The 22,534-nt window shown below is 37.6% G+C and overlaps 1 protein-coding gene across 1 annotated transcript; it reads left to right on the forward strand.

Moving 5' to 3' along the window:
* Positions 1–327: 327 nt before the first annotated feature.
* LOC131793793 (uncharacterized) lies at positions 328–19,125 on the forward strand. The gene is made up of 16 exons (XM_059111271.2): positions 328–694; positions 1,154–1,222; positions 1,987–2,091; positions 2,728–2,823; positions 3,401–3,552; positions 9,617–9,714; positions 10,603–10,729; positions 11,010–11,161; positions 11,929–12,007; positions 12,538–12,648; positions 13,790–13,872; positions 14,674–14,781; positions 15,184–15,879; positions 16,382–16,765; positions 17,097–17,462; positions 18,305–19,125. The coding sequence occupies exons 1-16, from the start codon at positions 488–490 to the stop codon at positions 18,448–18,450; spliced, it is 2,979 nt and encodes a 992-aa protein (XP_058967254.2). The 5' UTR covers positions 328–487; the 3' UTR covers positions 18,451–19,125.
* Positions 19,126–22,534: the final 3,409 nt, after the last annotated feature.

The following is a 22,534-nucleotide window of genomic DNA, read 5'->3' on the forward strand; positions in this document are numbered from 1 at the left end:
TATTTCATTTTTCTGTTCTTTGTGCTTTTTCTTGCCAGGACCAAACATAGGAGACTAAAACATGAGTACAGCACCAGCGCGAAGGCCGACCATTTACTAACAAGTCCATTCGCAATTGCGAGCCACAGTACGACGATTGTGCCACAGCTGAGAGCTACAGTGTTTATAATTAGCCTGAGAAGGGGAGCAATTCCCAGAAGAATGAATACTACCTTCAAGATTGGCGGCATTTTGAACGAACACAATTCACATTTGTTGGCTCGTGAGCATTTTGTCGTATTACTTGTTTTGATTCCCAGTGTATCCTAAGTGGGTCAGCGGCTAACGTCACGTGATCTCCTCGCACATGCCGCCAAAAGGGAACAATATGGCGTCCTTCTCTTCTACGACCACAACATTTCGTTTGAGAATACGAAAGATGAAACGAGAAAGTAGTTAGAAAAAATATGATATGAAGGAAAATTAACCCTGTTAAACGGATTTTACGATGATGTTCCAGCAGGCCCCCCAACAATCGCTTAAGATTGTCCCAAAGCCTGCAACAACTTCGACAGCTCAACCTGCTACTGCCTCTGCCGAGTCTCAAGATGACAATCGGTTTCGGCAGCCCATTACTTTTGATGGAAAACGGATGAGAAAGGCTGTTATGCGAAAAACTGTTGATTATAACTCCTCTGTTGTTAAACTAATCGAGGTACGACAACTTTTTCTCGCCGTAAAACGGTTGAATCAGTTGAAATCAGTCCACTTCACAGTGTCATGCTTGCATGACGTTGTGAGCTCTGAACATTTCTTTGTGTTGCTAAAGAACTCACTTTATATTATCACTACAAAGAAAGTCCTTAATTTGAATCAGATCATAACTCAATCTTAAATAGTTTCTCACGTATACGCAAGTTAAATGTACTGAACGAGCAGAGATCCTTAGTAAATGTGCAACATCATTTACTAGACTTCGATTACACTGATTTCGTGAAAAGGTCAAAATTCAAGGTTACCACGATCTTTGAGTCATCCACGATAAAAGAGAAACTTGCTCTTACCTTTACTGTCATTTGATTTTTAATTTTTTCAAAGGGTTGTTGCAAATTTTTTTGTAGCCAAAATTTCAGAATTCTATTTATTCACAAAAGGCTATTGTTTCCTTTTTTAGAACAGAAAATGGTTCAAAGATTTAAGCAAGAGGAGTGGAATGCAGCCAGATGATAGCTTCTCTTCTGATGTAAATATTGACTCTTTGACTCCTGAGATTGTCAAGGGAATTCTCCTTACTGTGTGCCATACATTTTGAATTATTTTATAGTTGAGTAATTTATATGAGCTCTTTAACTCCCTTGAGTGACCAACATAGAACATGTCCTTATAGTATCAAACAAGCATGTGATGAGAATGAATAGAAATATCAATTAGTAGATTATTAGTTGATCCAATACCAATTCTCCAATCATAAGAACTGTATGAACGAACTGTATGGAGAATTACTACTGAGATCTTGGGAGTATCTCCTTTTCTTTATCCTGATTTACCATCTGCTTAGCAAACTTGTGATAAGCAAAGAAATTTCTCATTCCTTGGAGAGAAAGGGTTTTCTGAGAAAGATTATAATTCAATCGATGTTAACTTCAGAAATAGTAATGTTGCTACCAAAATTGAACACCTTTTTCAAGTGTTGTGTAATTACAAAAAAGGCTAAAGATAGAAATATCAACAAGAGCCACAGAAAACTTAAATTAAAATACAGTTGATCTCAAGCTGGGGAAATTGATTGATATGGTGGCACATGGTTTAAGGTGTGCAATGAAACGGTTGAGATAGTCTGAAGGGTTTTTAGTGTTGCTCAAAAATGGCTAAGCAAACCACAGAAATTTAAATTTACTCAACTCACTTTGCTAGTAATCATCAAATAGCTTTGTGGGTTGGTTTTGTCGGGTGTGTTGATTTATTGTTTACATTTTGGCAGATTACAGTGTTTTCTCTCTTCTTTAGGTGTTCCCACCAGCTTGCCTCATGGAGAATCCCATCAATGCCGTTACCACAAAGTTTGTGCGAACATCAACCAATAAACTGAGATGTCCAATATTTTGTGTTGCCGTATGTAGCACATTGTTCAAATACTTACTTTTAGCTAAATGTAGTTATCATAGAGTGTATACTTGTAAGCGTAGTTCATTTGCTGTTCTTCTCATGAGCCAATATGAATTATAATGTAAAATGACAAATTAAATTCTGATTTGCTGAGACATATATCTCAGTTTTGGTTAAGCTGAGAATGGTGGCTTTTTATCTGATATATTTTCTAAATATCATTTGAACTGAATGAAATGCACTAATGAAGGGGATGAGTAAGAATCTTCTCATCCAGGCTCTTTCTTTAAGTCCAAGCCTCTTTCAAAGAGTTATGAACTTTGTTTGCTGACCCCAAATTTGTCTCTCAAAAGTTGGAATTTTTCCGGTTTTTAAACAAAATCCCCTATTCTCTTTAGCTTTTTGTCCATTTTTTTGTTTCCTGACTTATGTTATTAATTCCAAACAGGATTTTTAGGATTGGACACTCACACTGGTGGAAGCTTACTTTTTAAAGAATGAGATAAAATGAATATGACCATGAATTTGTGTTGTTTAAGTTAAAATTCAAGCTCTTTTTACACAATTTTTTAGTTAAAAATCATGCATTATGATTCAATTTCTAAAGTGTCGTGTCACTTTTTCTTTGGATTTAAATTTCAGTGGACTCCAGAAGGAAGGAGACTGGTAACTGGGGCCTCCAGTGGAGAGTTCACCCTCTGGAATGGATTGACATTTAATTTTGAAACAATTTTGCAAGTATGTAACCAGCAATGAAATGCATATTATAATTTTGAATGAAAGTTAAGATATGGGAATGGTTGGCTGATTGTAACGATTATTTCAGTGACGGCATCCCAGAGTGTGGTGAAACACTGAAGATCATTTGTGAGACATGATATATGTACCTAAGGAAGGTGCAGTAACTAGTTTTTTAAAGTGAAAAAGGGTTGAAAATTTGAAGAAAAATATTAATTGAGGGATTCTTAGTTGATCCAACATGAAATTCTCCAAACTAACATCTTAAGGATTGTATGGTAAACAATAAGGAGAATTACTCAGGAGATCTGTGGATTGAAAGGGTTAAAGTGGTTTTGGGTCCTTACAAGATCTACCTGTAATACTGATTCAACCTATAAAACCTTTGGCTGATGGAATACTGGTCTTTCATGACAGGCAATAGCTTCAGGAAGAAAAAAGCTTACAGAGGTTTGACTGTAGTGCATCTGGGTGTTAAGATTGGAATTGGATTGCAGAATTTTCAAGTTTCTTTTTTTTTCCCAGTACTGTTTGTATTACCAGTGCATGTATGCTTTGTTTGTCAATTTTCCTATAGGCTCATGACAGCCCTGTACGTTCAATGGTGTGGAGCCATGCAGATAACTGGTTGCTATCATCAGATCATGGTGGATTTATCAAGTACTGGCAGTCCAACATGAATAATGTGAAAATGTATGAGGCACACAAAGAACCCATAAGAGGATTAAGGTTAGACATCAACTCCAGGAACGTGATGGACAGTTTTTAAGAGCTGTTCTTTTCTGTATAGTACAAATTATAAAAGTTTTTGAGAGCTAGATGAAATATCTTTTCCCCCTGCAATAATCTCTGAGAGTACAGAGGTGAAATTATAAAAGGGTAATAAAGAGTATTGCAGGACATTGTTTGAAAAAATATTTCTCAGTGATTTTGATTTAAAAAAAATTGCATACACTGTATTTACCAATTTTTTTAAATTATCAATTGGTTTATTTAGCTGGGATTTTGCAAACAGTGTCCTGCAGAATATACTACAGTAAACAACAATTTTGGTGGTATCATCATATTTTTAGAGATGCTTAAGCTTCATTAAAAGAAGAGTATGGCTTAAGCATAATTATTTTTGTTTAGGTTATTAGTATTTGATAAATAAAGAAATAAATACATCTGATTTGAATAAAGAAAGTGCAGCTCACAAGATAATTCATTTCGAGAGAAAATAAAAGCAATCAATAAATTTACTGCTATACAAGATCCTTAAACCTTAGATTTTGAAACAGTTATAATCACAAATAGGAATCACAAGAGTTTTAAAGCTGTCAACTTTGATCATCAACATGTTTCTGACATGTTACTAATAGCTTGATCAGATTAGTATGCTTTGTACTGGTTGACCATTCATCCAGTTCGAGCTAACAATCAGCATTCCCACAACTTCCTGCTGAATCCTTTAATAGTGAAATGATGTATATTTGTTGTCAGCAGCTCATTCCTCACAATAACCCCACCAGGAAAACCCTCGCCTAGAAAACCACACTATTGATTTTCAAAATTGTAGCTGTGAGTTCAAGTACAATATTATCACATCAGAATCTCTATCTGGTTAGGCATTTTCAGCCAGGCCTACTACCATTTGAGAAACATAAAATTTCCAAGGCTGCTTTTTTTCCCTTTGTGAAATTTTTTTCTTTGAAATGATTAAGCTCGTTGAGGCTCTGATATTCTCACTTTATGAAAGGTTTGTCTGCAAAAATGAAATTTTCTCAACAAAATTATTAAAACAAGAACCAAGGATTAATTTCCAATACTTGATGAAAAGTTTTAATGTACACTTTTCTGACATATTAGATGAAAATCAAGATATCCCATGCACCTCTGTTTTTAGTATTGTCTCTAAATGAGGAAGCCAAAACAAACCTATCATTGCAAAATTTGAGGTAAGATGGCACTTTCACTTTCCATCTTTGGAAGCCTTTATGGTTGTGCACTGGTTAGCCATTCCAAGTGTAAAAAATAACTTGTAATTTTGTGATGAGTGTGATACAATTATGACTTGATTATCCAGACCTCAATTACCCAGATTTTTCCATGATTGGGGCTTGCTCCACTGTTCCTATTTTAATACAGATACTTGAAATCCATTACAATTCTTTTCCATCAGACAAAGCACTTTTTGAATGTTTAGGTAGTGTTCAACATGGATGGAAAGAAAAAAACCATGTTGAGGCTTTTCAACTAATGCAGCCTCAAAGGATGATGGCGTTAGTGATGCACACTTGCTGTAGCAGTTTGAAACAAACTGATTTATGTCAACATGCTAGGTAGATGTTGAAGGTGGTAATTTTTCCTTTGCCCTCCAACTGATTTGAAAGGTTTCTTGTTATCAGTGTGGAACATGATTCTGTATGTGGTTTTATCAAACTTTGATTTGTCGTCAACTTGCTTGCATTGCTTTTCACAGTTAACAACATGCATGTGATTTGAAAATGCAAGAGATTCAGAGAGTTTTTTTTGAACACAATGGTAAAAAATTACAATCAGAATTGTCAGTTGTTGAAAAAAAAAATTAGAATGCACTATCTTTGATGTTTTCCTTACTTTGTCCTCACCACATATCTGTCAGAAGTTGCATTTTTGTGTGCGTTATGTTGGCCACCAAGAATAGTGCAAAATTGACTGCAAATTTGTTTCTGTGGACAAGCACTAAGTAGAGGAAATTACTGGAGTATAGAGAATTTACAGCTTGCCCTGAGAAAATTAGAGAAAAAAGCCTTACCTGGCACTTGTTGGTTTCTGCCCCCCATAACTGATTTTTTGGCTCTATAAAAATATTGTTATAAAAAGCTTGATTAACTTTAAGACTGGTCAATGGTCAGGAACCATGCAGATATGTAGAGCTTAATTTAAACTCTCTACCATACAAACTCTGTAAACACAGAGTTTTATGGAAGTCTAACAGGATTTGGTAAGGCAGCCACAAGTAGAAATGGTACTTATGGCTGTGTCTCAGTAAACGTAAGCTCCCATCATAGCCCAGAACTTGGTTGTTGGAAGGGTTGATAATGCTATTTGCTGAACAAATCTCCATCTGGTGAATGGCACAGGATATTTATTTACACTTAAATCTGCTGGATAGTGATTTATCCCTTGAGTAAGCATTATCCCCCTTTTCACAACTGTGTTTGGTTTGTTAGATTTAAGGTAAGTGCAGGTTGATGGATCACCTATTGTTAGATAACGCAAGTTTTCTTAATTTTTCATCAAAATTAAGCTACACTTTATTTCACTTACCCCTGTTAATGGTCAAGAAAACTTACTCAAACTCTCTACCAATTGCACGCAAAATTCAAATTGATGCTTTGCTCACATCTTTCCACACTACTGAGTATTTCTACCAAGGAATTAAAGGTCACTGACTTTCAGACTTGGAAAGGGATCAACAGTGCAAGCAATCATTCGACAATGTGCTATCAACCTATCCCTGTTTAGATTTGTCTTGACCTGGAATATCAGTGCAGCATGAATTTCCTTAAAGCAGGATAAGAAAGAGTACATTAGATCATTCATTGGTTGGTGCATGGAGCATGTAGTGTTTTATACCATCGAGGATGGCTCTCCATGTTCCCCACCCATTTTCAACAGCTCCAAGGGACTGGGAAGGGTAGACAGCTTAAACCAAACTTCCAATCCAATCATCAATGAAAGAACAATTTTGCTTGAAAGTAATACCATCTAAAGGAGTCTGAGAAGATTTTCATAGTATAGTGTTGGGGATTTGGTGAAGCATCATAGGGGAGTGTCTAATGCACTGAACATGCAATCTGTGAGACTGAGTCAAAGTCCTATTCCCTTCTTTTAAATGGCATTGGTACCCAGCCTGCCTCCTGGTGAATTATTTGGGTTTTTTTTTTTGGTTAACACTCAAGTAGGAATTAGTTAATTGGAATAACTTAATTGGTCACTTTCCAAATCTGGTCCAGGGCTCAGTTTAAGTCTGGAACTTGTCCCAAAGAAATTTCCTTTGAAAGTGGACCTTGTTTTGAACCTTGTCCCCAGTTTTTCTGGAAAGAAAACATTTCATCTTGATTTCATACTCTCTACACCTATGAACTCCAGTGAAGAGCTAGTGCTACTCCCCACTAACAGTTCAGACTGGTGTCTTTTCCCGATCTGGGGGGGGGAGGGAGGGATTGAAAAATTTAGTTATCCATAATCTGTGCTGTTAGGACCAGAGCAGTATGAATCAATGACATAGAAATTTGCCCAGGTGTCAAAGGTGTATCTGCCTGGTGTGGATCTGGAGAATTGATAATTTCCTTAAAACAACTTGTGATATTCCTCATTCAGAACAAATGTATGCTAGGTTGCTGTGTTTGATTTTGTACAAAAGAGTGGAGAATTGTGTTTGGAGTTACTTTACAGTTACAAATGAAACAAGGACATAGAGGAAAGGGCTAGGTTTTTTTTTTAACTTTTTTACACCAATTCTAAAAATCATGGATATTCAGTTGTCAATCCATTGCCACCCTTTTCCTTCTTGCTCAGTACTTAACAAAAGTTTTTTCCATCTGCATAGGAGAAAAGTATGCATATGAGAATATAACTTAAGACCATTAGATTCCACCATTTTTTTCCCCTAAATTAATCTTTGCTTGTGGATGAAAGTTGCTATGTCCTGTTGAGTTGCAAATTTCAATTTAATGTTGTCCTGTAAAGTGATGCCTTCTTTTCCATCCCAGATGTATTACCTTTTCCTTTCCTAATTTTTTCATTACAACATTGATCAAGACACTGTAACATGAGTAAACCTTTGGTCAGCATCTTATTGGAATTTAAGAGCATACCAGGGTGTTTTTCATTCAAAATTCATCTAAAATCAGTTGCAACACTCAAGACTATCCTTTCTCAATAATATTGTGGCCTACACCCCTTGAAATAAGAATTCAGTTTGCTTTCAACTTGCTTTTCTATTGAGTTTAGAGGACTAAACAGAATACATAGTGGTTAATGCCTTGTATCCCTCTCAATTCTCTGATTAGGTTTTTGCTGCAGTAAACTTGTGTAACCATTTTCTTATTCTTCATTATAAGAACATGTTTATTGGAGGAAAAATATTTCGTTCATTTTTTTGTGTGTGTTACTTTTCAGTCCTGTACATAATGCTAACTGATTGTTGCATGGAGTTCCTAGTTTTCAAACTTTAGATTTAAAAGCAAAAAAAGACACAAAGGAGAAGTATGCTCAAAGGACAATATGATGGCTGGATAAAGGCTCTCTTTTTTTGCATATTTATGGACCAAGACAAAATTGCGATCAGTATAAAGACAAAAAAAGGACAAAGTTAATGTCCAACCATCTTGACCCAGACAAGCTTGGTCAGCAGAGGATTTATTGTACTGCAAAAAGATTTGGTTTATTGAGAGTGAGGAATGACTTGTCTGTTTTTGAGCTCTGTGAAAGGAAGCCAACTGTGATGCCATGTGCTTGTTTCTCATTTCACAAATTGAAAAGTGATATGATTTGATAGGCTTACAATGACATCAAACGTCAAAATCTCAGTCTAATTATATGAGAAAGCTGCTAAATTACAAACTCTATAAGTCTGCTGGCTCAATTTTTCCCTTGCGCTGAATGAAAGTGGGTACTTACAAGTGAGCAAGATTGTGTAGTCAATCTAAACACAGATTTCGCTCCATTTTGATCAGGGCACTGCCAGCTATATAATAAAACTTAATATTGACTTAAAGGTTATACTGATATTTTCCTTCTTACTGCATTTTGAGTGCCAATAGTAGCTAAGCTAACTCCCTGAAAAATCATTTGCGAATGTGCTTTTATCTAGACCTTGAACACTGACATGAAAACAACTGAGAAACCTTTCTGATCATGCACCAAATGATGGAAACCAAAGCTGGTAGTTCAGAAACATCTCCTGCTTTGGTTACTGTAAATTCTTATATTTTTTTAGATAAAAAATGCCTTTAATATACAGTAGCTCTTAACTGTGCAAACATTGCTAGAGGTGTGAGACTTCTCAACGTTGCCGATAAGCAGCCAAGGTACAAGGCAGCATATAAAATCACAACATATCAAGTAGAAATTTTGAATAGAATGAAAGACAAGCTTTTAAAGGTTGGATTACTCTTTTGAATCTGAAAATGCTAGTTGTATGATAATTTCACACAAACTTTGTAAGGCAGAGATATATGCAGTTTGTGGATGATACTTTTTCTTTAATAATTGCATCTTAGCATAAAATGAGAATAGCCTCTTAAAGTGTAGCTAGTGTTATTTTTATTTTCCATCTTAATCATAAGAATTACAATTTCCTCAATTGTGATTTATTTGAAAAACTCCTATTTTCCACTTATTGGACAATTTGTTATTGGACATTTTGTTATCAGACGGTTCAATAAGCTAATCACATTCAAAGTTGTAGTTTAAATCAACCAATCACATTCAAAGTTGTATTTAAAAGACTCCTATTTCTGCATCCTTTGTCAGTCTTCTGATGCAAATTTCCTTTTTCTGTTATAACTTGGCTATTCTTCTTTTCTCAGAAATTGTAATTTTATGATCAATTGATAAAAAGACTTTTTGACGTCTAATTCAGTCTGTAATCATACTTGCTGTAAACAAATCAGACCCCCCTTTACAGTCATCCTATTTTGTTATCACTTGTATCATTACAGACAGAATTAGACTCCAATTAGTCCTCTTACCATTACATGTTTGCTGTCATGTCATTCATACATGTTCCTATGTGAGGTTGACTGATTTGCTCCCCTTTCAGCTTCTCTCCAACTGATCAGAAGTTTGCCTCATGTTCAGATGATGGTTTAGTGAAGATATGGGATTTTTACCGCTGTTCAGAAGAAAGAGTACTGAGAGGTAACATTCTCGAGGATGTTTTGTCCTAATCTTGTACTCCCTAAACTCTTAGATGTGATTAATAGGTAACTTCCCCCTATGATATCCATACATTATCCAACAAAAAATTGAACAGAATGTTCAAACTTATCAATAACTGCAGGTAGGAATTGTTATCTTGATCTAGCACCACATTCTGGTAACTAATTAACATGCAAATGTGTTGCAGCTAGATGGGAGAATTAACAATCAGATCTTTGAAGTGAAAGAGTTAGGGAGGTTGAGTCAATATATCGGATGAAGTATGGGATTGCAGAGGTTTTCAGAAGGGGTGGCGGTGGAAATCACACTGTAGGAGCTTGAGATCTAAATTTGAAAAAGTGCTACTGTCCCTTAAAAAAAACTAAACAAACCTGAGAGAGTGCAAGTAAATAAAATTATTATACTTCTCAGATTCTTCACTAGTAGCTTTTATTTTTTGGTAAGAGGAGACATGTTCAAACCTTGTTTTTTACAGCTGATCATTTTTTCCAAATATGAAGAAATACTCCAGATATATTATAACTTTGCATTCCCTTCCCTTTTTTTGCCATATTGCCATATGGAAACCTTTTTTTTTCCTATTAATGTTAGCTTGATAAAACTGTCAACAAGAATCTTAACCCTTTACACCCTAAAATCAGTACGTATATTCTTCATACTGTTCTCTATGCATTTCCTATAGTGCTGACAATGACACTTGTTTTAATAATCAAGAGCTTCTTTAGTTGATAATCATCTCCTTTATTATAATGACCTCAGTAAATGTTTGATTTGGCTGATATTGTAAGGAGAAATTAGATGCTAGTTACTCCAAGGAGACAGTGGGTTAACCAGTAGTAATGTTCAACATATCAACCATTTCTTCAGGACATGGAGCTGATGTTAAATGTGTAGACTGGCATCCAACCAAGAGTCTTGTAGTGTCTGGCAGTAAGGACAGTCAGCAGCCAATCAAATTGTGGGACCCCCGCACTGGATATGCACTGACAACTCTGTAAGTTTGATCATTTACAAAAGAAAAGGCTCAAGCAAAACAAGGGTACTGATACTCTTTTTGTGATCCTAAGAGTTACCAATTTATGGTAATTTTTTCTTTGAACAGAGGCATGTAGGGATGTTCCCAACAGAAACTCAACATAGACCAGAATTAAGCATCATGGAAAATTGCCAAGTAGTTAAAAGATTATCAGTTAAATACCCTATTAATATTTAAATTTTTTCTTGTATATGCTATGTAACTTTCCTCTGATGATTTTGGGTAATTTTTTCCCAAGACATGCTCACAAGAGTACAGTAATGCAAATCAGATGGAATCAGAATGGCAACTGGTTATTAACTGCTTCGCGCGATCATCTCTTAAAGTTGTTTGACATTCGAATGATGAAAGAAATGCAAACATTCAGGGGCCACAAGAGGGAAGCCACAGGTAGAAATAATGTGACCTTTGAAATACTTCATTTTATGTTTTTTAAAGCATTTCTCTGGGACATTGGACCAGTCTAGGTTGATCCATATGGGGAAAAGACTGTGGCCTTAGTCTTAAGTACTGTTGTTTTTTCCCATACAGACCTCCTGCTATCTTTTGTTATTTCATGCTTGTCCAGAAGGCATCCAAACCCCTTTCCCCACACAGTGATTTTTTGGTAACATTTGAAATAGAATAAAGATGAATATTGATTAGGGGATTATTACTTGATCCAGTACCAAATTCTCAGACTAAAATCTTAAGGATTGTATGGCAAATGGTAACATGAATCACAAATTAGATCTTGAGAATGAATGGCTTAAAGGAGTTGCAGACACACTTGTACAGAACATGTTGTAAAGAGTTTGTGGAAGTATTGTGAATACAAGTAGGATTTAATTTATCATTTAAACAATGTAATCAATAGAAATAATTTTTGCACCCACTCTGAAAATGAGCCACTCTGGTGTAATGAGAGCTGCAATTGCCATTCACCTCTCACTGTTGAAAGGTACCAAGTTATGGGTCTAATGTGTGCTTTGAAATAATTTGAAAATACAAGCTTGATATTTCAAAGGATTCACAAAGTTAAATCTAGAAGTTGCTATTGCAAGATTCCAAGTCTTTACCCTTCTATTTCTAGTGTTCCTTCATTAATTTCCCAGGTGAATGAGAGCAGTATCACATGTTTTAGATTCTCAATAACAAGACAATCTCATCTTTTGTAGCAATCAGCTGGCATCCTGTTCATGAATCTCTGTTTGTCAGTGGTGGTTCTGATGGTTCAATGATGTTTTGGGTTGTTGGGTAAGTTGGCTTGAAACTGGAAAGAGGACCACCTTCAGGGATGGATGTAGTGGAGGGATCTGGGGGTGCACATCCCCCACCCCCTCTGAGAGGACCTTTGGCTTTTTGATATAACCAATATTTTGCCAAAGAAAAAATAATTTTTGGTTTATTTGTGTTGAAGTAAAACATGAGACAAGGTTGGCAAATTTATGTTAACCAAAATGGTATGTTTACAATAAACATTGTGCAGTCTGCTTCAAGGTTATACAAAATCTATGGTATAGTTTGCTATGTATTCTTAGCATTACACATTATGTTACTGCCTTGTTACAAACCTTGCTGGCTGTTTTCTTAAATCAAAATTTGTTTTGCCAATCGTCAATTTTGTCATTCCATAGAGGTGCACCCTCTCCAGAGAAAAATCCTGGTTCTGTCCCTGAACATATTAACCTTCTCTTTTCATTCAGTGCCTTTACCCTGATTTTGATATTTCCTACTTTTTTAAGTATAGATTTGAAACAATTGGAGATTATCATTGTTTGATTTAGGGCTGAGAAAGATGTTGGAAACATGGAGATGGCTCATGAGGGAATGGTGTGGAGTTTAGCATGGCACCCATTGGGACACATCCTGTGTTCAGGATCTAATGATCACTCCAGGTAAGACAAGGTGGAGTGTAACAAATTTCAAGCCAGTTGAATGTTGACATCTTGAGATGTAGAGGACTGGGAAGGGCTCTTGTGGAATTAAAGTCTCCATTTGGCTATAGTTGAAGCTGACTCTGTATCTCTGTTAATTTGTTCTTCATGAAGACACGAAGACAGTATAAATAGAGGTTTTTCTTTTCCTCCCTTCCCTCAGGCCCCCATTGTTTTCTGTTGCTTGTATTGAATATTAATCTCTATTAACCCTTTCACTCCCAAGATCTAATTAGTAATTCTCCATACTATCTGCCATACAATTCTTATGATGTTAGTTCAGAGAATTTGGTATTGGATCAACTAATAATCCCATAATTGATATTCTTCTCTATTCTCATCACCTACCTGCTTGATATTGTATTGATATTGTAAGGAGAAATTCTCTCTTGATCACTTGTGGCAGTGAAAGGGTTAATATGAATCTAGACATTGATAACTGAGAGGTCTGGACTGGGTACAGGCAGGGTACATATTAGACTTTTCCTTAAGATTGAGCAATTTGTTCAGCAAGCAATTAAAAAACTCGGATAGTGTTAATGGCTCTGCACCACCCTTGTGCATTTTAATTGCAAAATTACTTAGTATAATACAGCTTAGGTATCTGTACACATGTTATTAGTAATCAAGTAAGCAAGCAAGCAACAAGTTATTTCTAGCTTCTAAGAAAGTTTTAGTTTCCCTCCCACTCACACCATCAACAGTTTTGATTGTTTCTTAATTTCATTTGTGTTTTTAATTTATTTATGATTACTAGACTGTTGATTTAGTGTATTCATCAAATATCCTTTTTGTAATAGTCTTATGTGAAATTTGCGTAGGAAATATACATTAAATAAACTGTATGGTCCCAAAACAAGCCACTGTCTGTTGTGGTGTTTAGGCAGTTCTTAATACCTTGTCTGAAATTCAGCCTAGCATTACTTTTGGGATGGTTGTAATTGGGGAAACTAGAAAAAACAATAGTGTAAAACTAAAAGTGCTATTTTGATTACTCTGATCATCAAGAAATTAAAGCATCTTTGTTATGTCCAAAACACTAAAAATTAATTTTGTGGGATAACCTCAACTCACTCTTCATTTATCTTGTATCACCCCATAGTAAATTCTGGACACGGAATCGACTTGGTGACAAAATGAGAGACAAATACAATCTAAACATTGTGGATGCTGAAGATGATGTTGGTGAGTTCAATGTATTTGTCTGTTTGTTTTAAGCAACAACATTAGAAATGGCCAAAAGAAACTGGAAATGTAAATTATTTGCGCTTTACTCATTTGTGTTTAATTAAAAGAGATGACAAATGAAGGTTCATTGTGATATTTCATGTCCCTTTTTTGACATATGTCCTACTTGCAGGCAGTTCTCTTTTCTTGTTCTCATTGATGTGTGTGTATATTCTGGTTGTTGTGTTATTTAGCTTTCTTTATCCCTTCATCTGGGGTTTTCATAAATGACTATTCACAAATTTACAAAGTGGACCTTTCTAATTCTTAGTCTTTCACTACAAAGATCTCAATAATAATTCTCCTTACTGTCTGCCATACAATTCTAGTGATGTCATTTTGGAGGTTTGTTATTGGATCAACTACATTTAACTACCCCCTAATTGATATTTTAAAATTTCTTGTTACTTGTCTACTTGATATTGTATTTATATTGTGAGAAGAAATTCTGTTGTGATCACTCCTGTGTGCTAAAGGGTTAACTACATAGTATATTCCACTACTTCTTGGTGTGCATGTTAAAATCCTATGACCTAAAATATTTGAAAGCAAAACTACTGACAAATTTAACAGGCTAATTCTGTCTTGCAATAATTCAAATTTCTCCTCTGTGGAATTCAACATTTATTTGGCTTAGAAATGCACAAAAATATAAACTCAGATTTATGAGTTGGGGAGAAGGTCGGATCAAATATTTCTTACTGTCAAACATTCTTTCTGAAAAAATAGACTAATATTTCTATGATATTATCTCCACAGATGGAGACCACCCAGGTATTACAACTACAGCCATTCCAGGAATGGACACAGCATTGAACCCAACTGAGGATGTTCCAGATATTGACCGATACAATTTGGGAGAAAAAGGTTGGTTATTAAGGGTGGTGCACATGTGTTCTCTTCTTCGGAAGACATCAAAGTTCCACTGAGAGTAATAAGTAACTGGCTACTTTAGTATCTATCACGGAGGTATTGTAAAAATGTTGAGTATGTCAAGGGTCATCCTTGGACTTAAAACTGTTCCGACAGGAAAAGAGAAAAATTGATACTCTGGCAAGTCTAATGCCACCACCTTACTTTTTGATATACGCCACTTATTCACTATTTTTCAATTGGCTAATGATAGAAGATAAATATATTGATTAAATTTAATGATTTAATCAATCTATTTATCTTCTATCATTAGCCAATTGAAAAATATTATCAGGTCATCACCTATCACTTACCTGCAGAATTTCCTTATAGTGTTGTTTTTTTTTCCTGTTGCAGGTCCTTCATTCGGCCCTGGTAATTCACTAACAAACAGGGCCACCCCTACCCGACCACGGCAGGTAGAATCACAGAATCCCGGGTTCACTTTACCAAACTTCAAAAATAGTCCAGGGATTCCAGGCCTGGGAGAAATAACCCCAGCTGTTGAAAATGGAAATTCATCTTTAAGGCCAGATGCGCCGGCTTTCAAGCCTGCAAGGCCTGGAGAAAGGAACCACATGGGGCCATTTGAACCACCGGCTCCCCAAAGACATTTACAACAACACAACAACTTCCAACCAGAGAAAGATCCAAGACTAATTGATGGACCTCAAGGGAATCATTCTCAGTTTCCTCCTGGTAGACCCAGAGGGGACTTTGATATTGGGAAACCTGGAAGAGAGTCTTGGGAAGAGCCCAGAGGTGCTCCTGATTGGCGTGAGCAGGGCCCTAATGATTTTGGACACCATGGTAGGGACTTCAGGCCCGATGAGGGTGGACCAAATTTTAGAGGGCCTCCTGGCGACAGGTTTCACAGTCCAATGTCTGACAGGCAAGGACTCCTAGGATCACCTCCTAAGAATCTTGAGATGGACTCAAGGCCTGGATTACTTGGAGCTCCACCACCACAGCAGCCCAAACCACTCCTGCAGGGGCCTAATGGACCTCCAGCAGGCACAGCAGGACCAACAGGAAATGACTTCCCACGTCTAGGTACATTGGCAGGATTGTTCCTTTCGCGGAAAAGTAGCAGTTCTTCGTAGATAATAAATTGGTGTAGCAGAGCAATCTATAGTTTTGAATTTTGTTGGGCACAACTAAAAATTTTGTCCTATTCTCGATGCGAGCATGGGAATTAACCAGTTTTTGAGCCATCAAGTGTTAATCATACACGGGTCGTGGCAAATACCTTCCAAATGTGGTATCTTGAGCGCAGACATGCTGAGCGTACAAGCGTGACGTGACCGTTTCTCATCCATGCATGTAATCACACATAAAACTCCATAGAGCGCTTTCGAAAGGATGAAGTAATTGCATTTGTGTGGTCTATGCCGTAGTCTCGTGATTAATTTGGTAATTCTCCACATTCATCTATTTGTCATTGACTCTTCAAAGACAAACAACGCTAACAGCACACTTGCTAAGGCAATGGATTTACCATCGAATGATTACATCGTTTCTGTTTATTTATTTTGTTCCTTTTAAATGGGTACAGGTCCTGGACCCAACAAGGACCCCAGACAAGACCAAGGATCTTGGCGACCACACCCTAATGAACGTGAAGGAGACAGAAACGAGCTGTCACCGAGATTTGATATGAGTGATCCACGCAGGCCTCATCCACATGACATCAGTTCGAGGGGCTTCAGGAGAGGTGCTCAGCGGGGACGGGGGCATGACTCGCCACCTCGTCATGGCTCTGATATGGAAGGGCCAAATCAAAAAAGCTTCCCTCATCCACAAAGTCATCCATTCCTTAGCAAACTTAGTTCAAGAGGTTTTAAGAGCGGTGTTCAAGGAATGCACGAAAATAGGGATCCCAGATGGGCAGCCCCTTCAGATGAGCCCCCACAGGGAAGGGGCCCTGATGAGCCACCTGGTTAGAAGTGTTTCTGACTGTTATAATGTTTAGTGACTGAGTTTTTGTCTTTGAATCTGCAACGAGTGCAAGGTTCATTTACAACAGAAAGTCGTTGATAAAATCAGCGTCTGGTTCCTGTACTGAGTAGGTGGTTGGATGGACGAGTTTGAAAAAATAGGCCAAATCAGATAACAGAGTAGAAGCTCCCTCCTCTACCCTTCGGAGCTTATCCAGGTTTCAGTGGATGAAGCGACCGGTAGAAGTGTCTCTCGAGTGTGTGCGAATTCATACTTTTCAACCATACCTATGTTCGTAATGTTAGTTGTGAATTTAACGCTTTTTCCTTTAGGTCTTTTTAGCCGACGAGATAGCTGGGGATCCCCGCACGACCCCCGTGTACAACAGCGAGATGAGCCTCGGGATCCCCGCATGATGAGGGGACCAGGAGGGCCCCCATCAAGACCAGATCAAAACCCCTCTAACGCAAATGAGAATAAACCAGCCATACGGCCGCTGATGAGTCTCAGTCCTCCGCCTTTACCTCTCGGACAGCAGAGATTTGATTTCGATCTTGGTCTTGGGGAAGACTCGTGGAAAGGACCTCCAGACAGACGGGGCAGGAAGCGGTCCCTGGACCAAGAAGGATTCAGGGACGATCGTGATAGAGGACCTCCCAAGGCCTTGCGACCGGAGGACGAGTGGAGAAGGGGCCCAGGTGAGAGATCATCGGTCTCACAACTCGTGTTGATTTTTTAGTGCTTTGGCTTGCTGTTTTGGCGAAGGGTTATGTTGGTTCTGAGTAGTTAAAGATGTTTAGGGTGATTCATTCGAGTTGCGTTTCGTTTAACAGTTATATAGTGTGATTATGGACAGTTTATGTGTTCAGCAGCTGGCTTTTAAAGCGCGTTTAAACTTAATGTGGAAAGTAACCCGGCATTGCATTTTGTTGGCGTAAACTCGCTTAGGGTGGTCTCGAACTGAATATTTTCATGAGGTCTCGGCATTCTGGGAGGACTTTACTAACAGTAATTAATTTTTTTCGAATTAGATGGATATCTAAAAGCTGGAACCATATTTAAATAATTATTGAATAACCAAAAGGAAGAAAAGCGAAAAGGCGGAGGATCATTTCATTAATTACTGACTTGACAATTGAGGTTTTTTTCTCGACTACCGCGTCGTTCTTGGCACGTCGTGTATAGTTAGTGATTTACGTTTCAACGTAAGGAGTGTCGTTTTGCACTGAGTCATTTTTCGGATAAGCTGATCCCATACATCAAGGGTATAGCCCTCGCCTGGTGTTTCAAGTTGCTTTAATAAATTTGCATTTTATTTCTGAGACACAAAAGTTTAATTGGCTAGACATTCTATTGTGTTTTGTTACGATACGTGTCAAAGTGATCTGAAGACAAACATGTCGGACCTCAGCTTGCGTCTTAATTGACATAATTTTTTTGTCTCGCTTACTTGACATTTGTAATCTGAAACGTACCTTGCTTTGCTAGAGTGCTTTTCTTTCTTAGAAAAGATAGGAAATGTTCTTTTCTTCTTATATAGATCAAGGTCCACCGGACGGTTGGAGAGGACCAGATGAACGTATGGACGATGGACCCTGGGGCGATTTTGGATCCGAAGCAGATGGTTCTATGAGAGGGAGAGGAAAGCCACGAGGAGGGAGGAGAGGGCGGGGAGGAAGAAGATAGCAGCTGCTACCAACCATCACCCTTTGAGTACGTCATGTATGCGTACTCAGTTTTGCCAGGAGGTCTTGTCTCTTTTCAAAAACATTTTACACAGGCTGTGGTGTCGAAGCTTGTAGCGTACATCGTAATACCAGCACCGTTTTTTCATACTCCTCATGTCATAAAGGCAAGCCAACTGACAAGAAGTTACTGCTGAACCTGTGCGACTTAGTGATGAGGCAGACGGTGAACATAACGTTGTTTGCCATACGAGAAAGATCAGTATTCCCGGTATTGTTTTAACTGGATCGTTGTTTTACGGAGCAAATATTGTTTGTTCATCTGCTGTTTGCTAGTAGTTTACTTTTCCTTGGACAGTTTTTGCGTTAGAAACTGCTTGTTTACTTGTTAAATACGTGATTTAACATTCAATATAACTGAAAACGCCCACAGCAATACAAAACAAAATTCGAAAACATCACCAACTCAAACTGCCTCCAGCGGTTTTGAATGGGATATTTAGTAATCGATGTATATGACCACATCACTGGAAACACTGTTCTGATAATATTATAAATTCTCACAACTAACTTCACAGAAAATATAAGAAATATAGTTGAGAGAATTACTGTTGCAGTCTAGATTACTTAAACGTTTGTCTTCTTAACTTTAGTAAAGCTATAAAATAAACATACCTGAAAGTATCTGCGTGTTTTTTTTAACCTTCGGGCGTTCTAAAATATTTCGTAGGAAACACGAAAGTTAATGTACAAGAGAGAACGAAAAGTGACCTCCCTTGCCCCGGTTGTTCGAAGGACGGATAACGCTATCCACTGAATAAGTCGCCATCCGGTGGATAGCTCAATAATATATGTTAACAATTATCCGCTAGTGATGTAGTGATTCTCCGTTGGATAGCTTTGAACTACAGTAGTGGCGGACTTGAGTGAGCTCTGTTTGGAAATAACAGCATGCTTTGGTAGAAGACCTGGAAATGAAGGGCACCTAAACATATCTACCATCGTTTGATGATATATAGACGAAAGATGGATGGAAACGGAGGTCGTGAAACAAATGAAAGGGAACGCGTTCCTCAGGGGGATATTGAGATGTATGGTTCAATCATCAAGAGGTATGTGAGAAACTCCTAAAAAACTGCTCTAATTTTCGGGTGATAATCTTTTCCTTGTGTTTGATATTTTTTAGCTAGCTTAGCAACTTGCTAATGTGAATTGTCCCAATAATTTGAAAGGAGGTTTCTTGGAAAGATCTACTTAAGGATACCTTAGGGCAAGAGGATGTCTTGATTTGAACAAAGAAAAAGGGACATTTTACCTGCGGCACCATGCAAATTCGCGCTCAGGAAATGATAGTTGCACTACATGACGGGTGGCATGCAGAAAGTCTCTGTTGCTAGCATTATTGACCGATTATATTTTCTATGGATGAACTGGTTGCTGGGCTATCTGTAAGACGGATTGACGGAGTATCTAACCAAGCACGGACTGATTGACTTTCTGACCGACTAAGCGACTGACGACTGACCGACTGATTGACTGACTGTTTGACTGGACACTTTCGTCTTATTGCGGACCCTTAAGTCCCTGTTTTGAAAAGTTCCGCCACCTATTTCACTCTCCTTTCTTCGTCCAATTTTTGGACACCAGCGTCAGGTTTTAGACGGCTTCGTTCCATTTTGGAAATTTGCATCCGTTGTTGTCTAGGACTCCATCTCTCCTTGTGGGTTGTTTCTTCCGGGTTTTTGGCGAAAGGAGACTGGTGATGAACGAGAGAATACAAAATGGCAGTATCCCTCGTAGAGAGGAGAGAGACTGGAGGGCGTTATCGATTTTACTTTAGGTTCATATAATCTACAAGATCGATCATGACTGCTGAAAACCCTTTTGTCTTGCTGTTCTTGACTTTAAAAGGACGCGTTTCCTCGCTTCGGTTATATTTGCATGGAAGGAGAGTGCCAACGGAGAGCTCATCCCTACACGAGGAGTAGCTAACGTTCATGTGAACCACATCCATTTTGGCCTTCATCACGCGTCACGTGTAAACCCATTGCCACTCTCATAGAGCTTGAAGCATTTACTATCATTGTTGGGTAAAATAGTTTCGCAATTTGTCATTGATTTAGGACTGCATAACGTATCAATTAGGTAAAAAGTATTTGATAAATGGTCATCTTGGAGCGTGTGACAGATTTCACAACAAATTCCACCAATTTCAACCAGAGAATTGGTTCACCGAAGCGATCGCATTTTGGAGCACTGAAAACGGGAAATATTGGTTTGAAATACGTAGAAGCCTTAAATTTTGTAGACAAAAATGGCTACGAGCCACAACCCTCACCCTTTACCCCGCCGACCCTTCTCACCCCACCTCTGTAGTTACCTACCAGACCCCATGAGGGGGGGGAGGGGGAGCGGTTTCCTCAAGGGGAAATGATAGGCAACTACAAACCTTTTTCAAATGTTTATAAATAGTAATCCTATCAAAAATTTGGAACCCTCGGAACTTGTTGAACAATTTTTTAAATATTTCCTCAAGCAATAACTCTTCCTTCCTTCACTTTGAAATGTAATCCTACCAAAATGCCTTGGGGAAGATATGAAACCCTCGGAACTTGTTGTGATTGATTTATTCAGGGAGCAAAGGGCGAGATGAAAACTGTCTGTGAAAATTAATTATTCATTCATGTTTGTCTCACACCTTCGGTCAGTGTGACATGTGGTTTTAAGGAATTATACAGTGTTTTGCTTCTTTGAACAGAAACTTGACGTATTCTGCAGGATTCTGCGCTCGACTACTTCTAAAAGTATGATTTCTACTACGACTGTTTCCTTAACTCTGGTTAAGAGGCCCAAATATGGAGATACTAGCGGGCTTCTGTAAAATACCAGTAGCTTCACATGAGGTGAGAAAGAAATTCGTCATGTGGTGACCTCTTCGAAGGTCTCGTCCAAACACGTCTCTCAAATGAATCATTTGCAGAATTTTCATAGGTTATTTACTTGTCGTTGTGTTTAATTCTAGTACTTTTCTTTTTATTTATTCTCAAATGTTGTTTCAATCAAATCTTTGGAAAGTTACATGAAAAACTTCTTCATTAAAATTTATCTCGTCTTAAAATTGTTTGTCCTTCACAGTTTAGCAATACATGTATCTTGCGTCTTTGTGCTCTGGACTTATTTAGTTACCTAACAAGTAAATAACTGTTCCTCTTGCAATTGAGTTTTGTTTTCACAGCTTTATGGTAAGAGCTTCGGTGCTCTTAGTTTCAGTGTGTAACACAGCTTATAAAAAATACATAAGAATAACTAACTTAAACCGACAAATGAATACAGCTTCTCATTCCCTATTCTGAATATATATTTTTTGGTTAATGTCTTTAGGACTGCGGAAGAGGGAATCAAATGGACTGTAAACTCTGCGAAGTCAAACATGGATTCAAATATCCGCTCAATTGCAAAAACATTGACAACCAAAAGGGGTAAGCAATGAACAATGAAACCCACAATATTTTCATAATTAGTATTTGGATCTAAAAAGCGTTATAGAACAAGTATAAGTAATTTTTTCATGAATCACGCTAAAACAAAAGATAAGTTACTATATTTTGAGAGTAGTTTTAAGCACTGAACAGCTCCTTACCACCGTCTCAACGTAAGTAATATACTTTTTGAACAAGCACAATAATTTTTCAAGAGATTTTAGTCTGATGGTTGGGATAAGGGAAGCTCTGAAAAGAATCGTTGCCAGTAAAAAGACGGACGTTTCGGGAACTTGACGGCGACAGTCTTCTTCCCACCCCCTGTTGGTTTTTCTTTGATTTCCAAAGTAGGCTACCGTTGGGAAAAAATGTCATCAGTGACAATTTGCCGACTGAATCCGATTTGACTCGAGTATAATTTCGCGAAACCGGACGGGAAAATCCCTAAGGCCAGCCAACAAAAGGATCATTGTCTTAAAAAATTTAAACCATAACAATAGGCAAAGTTTGATATGGATTTATTGAAGAAGTTACTTTTATTGGAATGTTGTTAGTCTGGTTACTTTTGTTGAGTATCTCTAACGAGACCACCAATGACACTTTAGA

This window comes from Pocillopora verrucosa, chromosome 9 (assembly GCF_036669915.1).
Source record: "Pocillopora verrucosa isolate sample1 chromosome 9, ASM3666991v2, whole genome shotgun sequence".
NCBI classification, from domain to species: Eukaryota; Metazoa; Cnidaria; class Anthozoa; order Scleractinia; family Pocilloporidae; genus Pocillopora; species Pocillopora verrucosa.

Coding starts and splice junctions, on each gene's coding strand:
- LOC131793793 (XM_059111271.2), top strand. CDS start 488: ATGATGTTCCAGCAGGCCCCCCAACAATCGCTTAAGATTGTCCCAAAG. Junction 12,008..12,537: donor ATGATGTTTTGGGTTGTTGG/GTAAGTTGGCTT, acceptor TGTTTGATTTAG/GGCTGAGAAAGATGTTGGAA. Junction 17,463..18,304: donor CGAGTGGAGAAGGGGCCCAG/GTGAGAGATCAT, acceptor CTTCTTATATAG/ATCAAGGTCCACCGGACGGT.